This window comes from Pinus tabuliformis, chromosome 5_1 (genome assembly GCF_031772625.1).
Source record: "Pinus tabuliformis cultivar Carrire ecotype Pingquan chromosome 5_1, CPIR1, whole genome shotgun sequence".
NCBI classification, from domain to species: domain Eukaryota; kingdom Viridiplantae; phylum Streptophyta; class Pinopsida; order Pinales; family Pinaceae; genus Pinus; species Pinus tabuliformis.
In genome coordinates, this window is record NC_142305.1 from 879,719,752 (window position 1) to 879,725,169 (window position 5,418).

At 36.6% G+C, this 5,418-nt stretch overlaps 1 protein-coding gene across 1 annotated transcript; it reads right to left on the bottom strand.

The window, feature by feature from the left end:
* Positions 1 to 2,296: 2,296 nt before the first annotated feature.
* Positions 2,297 to 5,217, bottom strand: LOC149167632 (peroxidase 62-like). The gene is made up of 4 exons (XM_089431572.1): positions 4,947 to 5,217; positions 4,504 to 4,683; positions 3,571 to 3,736; positions 2,297 to 2,942 (listed from the first exon to the last, which is right to left on the bottom strand). The coding sequence occupies exons 1-4, from the start codon at positions 5,169 to 5,171 to the stop codon at positions 2,530 to 2,532; spliced, it is 984 nt and encodes a 327-aa protein (XP_089287698.1). The 5' UTR covers positions 5,172 to 5,217; the 3' UTR covers positions 2,297 to 2,529.
* Between the last annotated feature and the right edge of the window lie 201 nt (positions 5,218 to 5,418).

Genomic DNA, 5,418 nt, shown 5'->3' on the forward strand with positions numbered 1-5,418 from the left:
GACATGGAGATCATTACATATATTGAAGATTTATTTGGTATCAAGGCAATGCTTGTTTAAAAGGGAATGAAATATCTTGGATACCGTTTAAAACCTTGCTGTTACAAATCTGTTGACTAGCAATGGATTATTGACCGTTTTTTCAAGAGGATATCTGGCTGGGAGTTCAGGTGCCTTTCACTAGGTGGGAGAGTTGTCCTCTCCCAAGCAGTTTTAGCACAGTTGGCAGTTTACTGGGCTCATCTATACCACATCCGTGCATCCACTGTCAAGGATCTAAACCGTCTTATAGTAAACTTCATATGGGGAGGGAGCCATGAAAGGAAAAAAATATGATGCATCACACTCCCGAAGGAATTAGGTGGATGGGGGATTATGGATCTTCGTAGATTTGGCGGAACGCTTTTGATGAAATCCTTATGGAGGGGCTTATTTGGGAACGGCCCCTGGAGCAATATCATCTAGCAAAAATACCTCAGAAATAAAGATTTCAAGTACTGGTACAGGAAAGGCACCATAGGCATCAAGCAAGGTTCTGCCATTTGGCAAAGCTTCTGGAAAATGGAAAAATGTTTCTTTCAGCAACTTACATGGAAATTTCAAAATGGAAATTGTATTCTCATTGTTGTTGACCCAATCCTTGGTGCTGGGGAGGAATGCTTCATTCCCAAGAACATAAAAATTCACCTAAATGGACAGGGCATCTATTTTTGGGGTGAAGCTATAATTGAATGGCAAGGTCCAATTCCTATTTGAAAAAATGTCCACACTCTTGGCCTAAATGGCCACATGGCCCGACAATGGAACAAGATTATAGTAAATATCAAAAACATTGGCATCTGCAGCACGGGGCCTCGAGATTCAATCACATGGAAGGGCAAGATGACAACTGATAATATCATTGTTGCTAATACTTATTTCTCTCTCTCTGAGTCTCTACAGGGTATCAACATTACAAGCAGATCTATGATTCCCTTTTTTGTTTTGGAAAACATGAATTCCAAATAAAATTATCATCTTTTCTTGGTTGGTTTTTCACAATAAGAATCTCACCTAGGAAAACTTACAGAAAAGACAATGGCAAGGGCCGGGTATATGCTCTATCTGTAAAAGTGACACTGAAACAACAATCATATTTTTCTGCATTGTCAACATACTATTCAGGTACAAAAGAAATTGTCTAAAAGTTTTGGTTTTCAGTATACATTGCATTCCTCCATCAAGGATTCTCTGATGTGGTGGAGCATAGAAATCCTCCTGGAGGGCCATTCCATTACTTATTATACGGGCCATATGGAACTGGTGGAACAACTATCTGTTTCAGAACTCAAGGGAGGACTTTCAACAGGTCTTTGATCGTATCGTAACAAATTTTTCTGTGTTCTTTTCACAACCCAATCGTCTGAGCAACAACCCACACGTGCATAATAACTCATAGTTTATGTACCCCATGGGTTTTTTTGACGTATTAGCACAAAGGGGTTCTTGTGCATGTCGGGTTTAGATTACTATATCAGCGGAACTATCCTACAGGATTTTCTGGAATGGAGGCCATGGCACCAACAACAAGGCAGAAGCAATTGCTCTTTGGGTCTCTTGTGGTTCAACAACTTTCTAAATATCCCACACTTGCACATATACGGGGACTCCAAGATCATAATTGATCAAGTTTTGGGAAAGGCCTCCATTAACACTCCTATATTACAAGGATGGCTGAAGAGAATAGAGCTCCTTTGGCAGTTTTAGGGAAACTATACAATCTAGCACATACGCAGATCCCAGAACATGACATGGCTTATCAAAAGAAGGACTGCTTGGAGCACCTGGCAACTGGTACTTGGAGATCACTTGGGAGCACAATACATACGACATGGGGGACTTCCTATTTCCGGGTTAAATCCAAGCATCTCTATTTTCTGCAAAATTTGGTTTTGCTCTCTCTTTTTTGCTATTTGTTTTCCTGCATATGTCAATTTTGATTACTGCTCTAAATTATACATGCAATTTTGTTGTTAAAAAAGGGATACCCACTGCCCCCCAACTACTAAAGCTTTAGCCTGCAAAGTTATATGATCTTGTTTTTGATAATCTGTATATAATTCCAACATGATAGCTCTCACCGCTCCCTCATAAGAGATAGAAAACATGTTTTTCCAATCATCATCAGAATGATATATAATATTTCCTATTCTGTATACATTTTCCAATTTATATATATAAAGCTTTTTTCACACTGAAAAAAAGACGAACTGTTTAATTTTTAATATAACAATAGTACACAATACCATATATGCTGAAACTAATTTTTATTACAGCAATAGTACCAAATATATGCGGAAACCAGAAGTTGGATTATATGGAGCACAATGAACAAAACATTAGTGTAATTTACAGATTGATCGTAGATTTCATGCCTTCAGTCCAGAAATATCCAGGTCATGCCTTAAACTACGAATAACAACGGACCTGGCTCTTTTCTATCACAGGGGGCTTCGAAACTCAAAAAGGAGATGAAAATGGTGGTGGCCATTAAAAGTTGGCGACTGTACACATTCTCCTGATCTCTCCTCCTTGGGATGCTGTCTTCACACCAACGTTACCGAGCTTCACCATGGATTTCGTGAAGGCGGAGTTGAAAGAGTCGACTGAGTTTGCAAAAGTCTCTACAAGGCGCTGGGTATCAGGGTCAGAGACGAGGTCTACATCAGATTCTAGCACTGCATTTCCTGCGATAAGGTTCTGGAAGTAGCTTGCGTCCCACGTATTTTTACTTCCTTTGTCAAGAGCCACTCTACTGTTCCCGTTTCCATTCGCAGGGCAAATGCTCTGGAGTTGCCTCAGTGAGTCTCGATTTATGCTTGGGTCCGGCATTCCCGTGGACTTGTAGTTGTATAAACGGTCGGTGAAGAATCCACAGTCGGCCTGCCCAATCGTGTGACCTCCTAAATGAAACTCAAAATTTAAAATTTAGCATTTTTTTTCATTCCATACAATTGAAGGATTAAAGGTTGTAGGTCAGACTAGTATTGATTTTTTTGACCTTTTCGTAAGGCACTTAACAATTAGGACTCTATTAGTTAAACTAACCCTTGAAACTAACATTTAAAAATACAATTAGTAATTGGTTTAAAATAATTTAACATACAATTATACATTAAATTTAATTTTACTTAAAAATATCATTTTAAATATCACTAAATTTGACTCAATTTTACATAAAACTTAAGGATCCTGGGAAATTTTTTTAAAATCATTTTAACTTTTCCGTAAAGCACTTAACAATTGGGACTCAATTAATTGAACTAACTTTTGAAACTGACAGTTAAAAATTACCATTAGTAACTGGTTTAAAATAATTTAACATATAATTATACATTAAATTTAATTTTACTTAAAATATCATTTAAGATATCACTAAACTTGACTCAATTTTACTGCATAACTTTATGATTTTAAGCAACATGCTAGAATAATTACAATTTCCAACCTTTAATTAATCTGATAAACATATAAGACTGGAGATCAGGCATGAAATGGAGTTTTCATAAAAGGATTTGATAATTAATTCACCTGAAAGAGCAACAAGGTCGTTGGTAGAGAGACCCCTAGCAGAGAACTTTTGTTTGAGGGCGTTGATGGAGTCTCTGGGAGATGGAAAGTTCACTGCCACGTCAGATGCAAGCGATCTTCGTCCATCCATTCTTCCTAATGGCACGTCCCATGAAGGTCCATTGGTCTGTTGTAAAGAGGCATAGATATTGCATCATTAGGCAACATTAGCAACCTAAAAGCAGAATCACAGCTTCCAGTTATGTAGTTTAGCTAACAGTAGTGAGGTGATGGGTTTGTGTTCATTAGCGGATGGGGTTTGTGTTCATTAGCTAAATAGTAATAGTAATAGTAATTTATTTTTAAGATTATTATTAAATTAAAGATCAAATTAGTGTATGTGTGTTTGGATTTGTGTTCATCATACAAATCAATAAAATATTGAGTTTCTAATAATAATAATAAAAATAATCTATTTTTAAGTTTGCAACCAAATTAAAGATAAAATTGATGTATGATACTTGTTAGTTTGTAAGTGAGATGATTCATTATGGAAAACAACAAGATATTGGGTTTGTAATAATAGAAATAATAGTCTATTTTTAAAGTTATGACTATGGAGATTTGACACTTTCTTGTTTGTTGTTTGCTTGTAAGTGAGGTGATTCATCATGGAAAACAACAAGATATTGGGTTTGTAATAATAGAAATAATAGTATATTTTTGAAATTATGGCTTTGAAGATGTCATTTTTGTTTGTTTGTGGGTGAGGGAGGTTATTCATTCAGCACACAAGATATTGGGTTTGTAGAAATAATAATAGTAATTTATTTTTAAAATATAACGACTTAAAAATATAACGACTTAAAATATAACGACTTAAAAAACAAAACAAAAAAAACATATTGTCATAATAATACATCACATTAGCCTAAAGAGATTTGATGTTCATACCATAACAACGGCATCGCGAGCTGCAAGCGCAAGTATATCAGCACACGAGACGATTCCTGGGCATTCTGCTTCTACACGGGATTTCGCGTCCATTATCACCTCAAAACCACGTAATCCTGTATTAGCAGAAGCGGTTCTCTCCGCCGAAGGACCGTCCAGCAATACAGATGCATCGCAGCCCTGAATTATTAATTTACAATCTCATCAATTGATATCAAATTTTTTCAATAATTTTATTGGTTTTTGATGTTGTGCTTGGTCGCAAATCAGTTTTTTATCTTTATTATTATTTTTCATAACAACAAAATTAATAATTTAATTGAGCTATAATGATAATATTCTTAAAATCTACCATTAAAATAAATTCAACCATCTAAAATTGCCCAAAAAAAAAAAAAAAACTTATAATTACTGATACTGATACAAAGCAATCTTGAAATTACTTGTACAAAGCAGTCGTGAAAGAACATGCGTAACAGAGATGGAGCAAAACTGATATCAGATGAGAGGAAGAACTGCACGCTGGATTGCACCAGAGATTCTACGTCCGGGCAGGTGGAAGAGTAGAATCCCAGCCTGGTGGCTGCTTCTGCGGACTCCCCTGTGCACCATATCAAACTCACAAGTATAAGTAGTGTGTGACCAATATGTGAGTGAGTTCTGGTCATCTTTTGGGCAATTTTAAGCTCAAAAATCTTCTTGGCCAGCGATGGAATTAGGATATCGAATTGAGTTTTATAGACAGAAATCCATAGAAAAAGGCCCAGAAGACCCATAAGCTTTATGGACCAACTGGCGACCACCACGTAAGAAGACCCATAAGCTTTGTGGACCAACTGGCGACCACCACGTACAGAGTAAGCTAGGTTAACCCCGTCCGCATCACCCAAAAATGTTTCTCATTCCTATGCGTTG

Coding starts and splice junctions, on each gene's coding strand:
- LOC149167632 (XM_089431572.1), bottom strand. CDS start 5,171: ATGACCAGAACTCACTCACATATTGGTCACACACTACTTATACTTGTG. Junction 4,684..4,946: donor TTCACGACTGCTTTGTACAA/GTAATTTCAAGA, acceptor TTAATAATTCAG/GGCTGCGATGCATCTGTATT. Junction 3,737..4,503: donor CTCGCGATGCCGTTGTTATG/GTATGAACATCA, acceptor TCTTTACAACAG/ACCAATGGACCTTCATGGGA.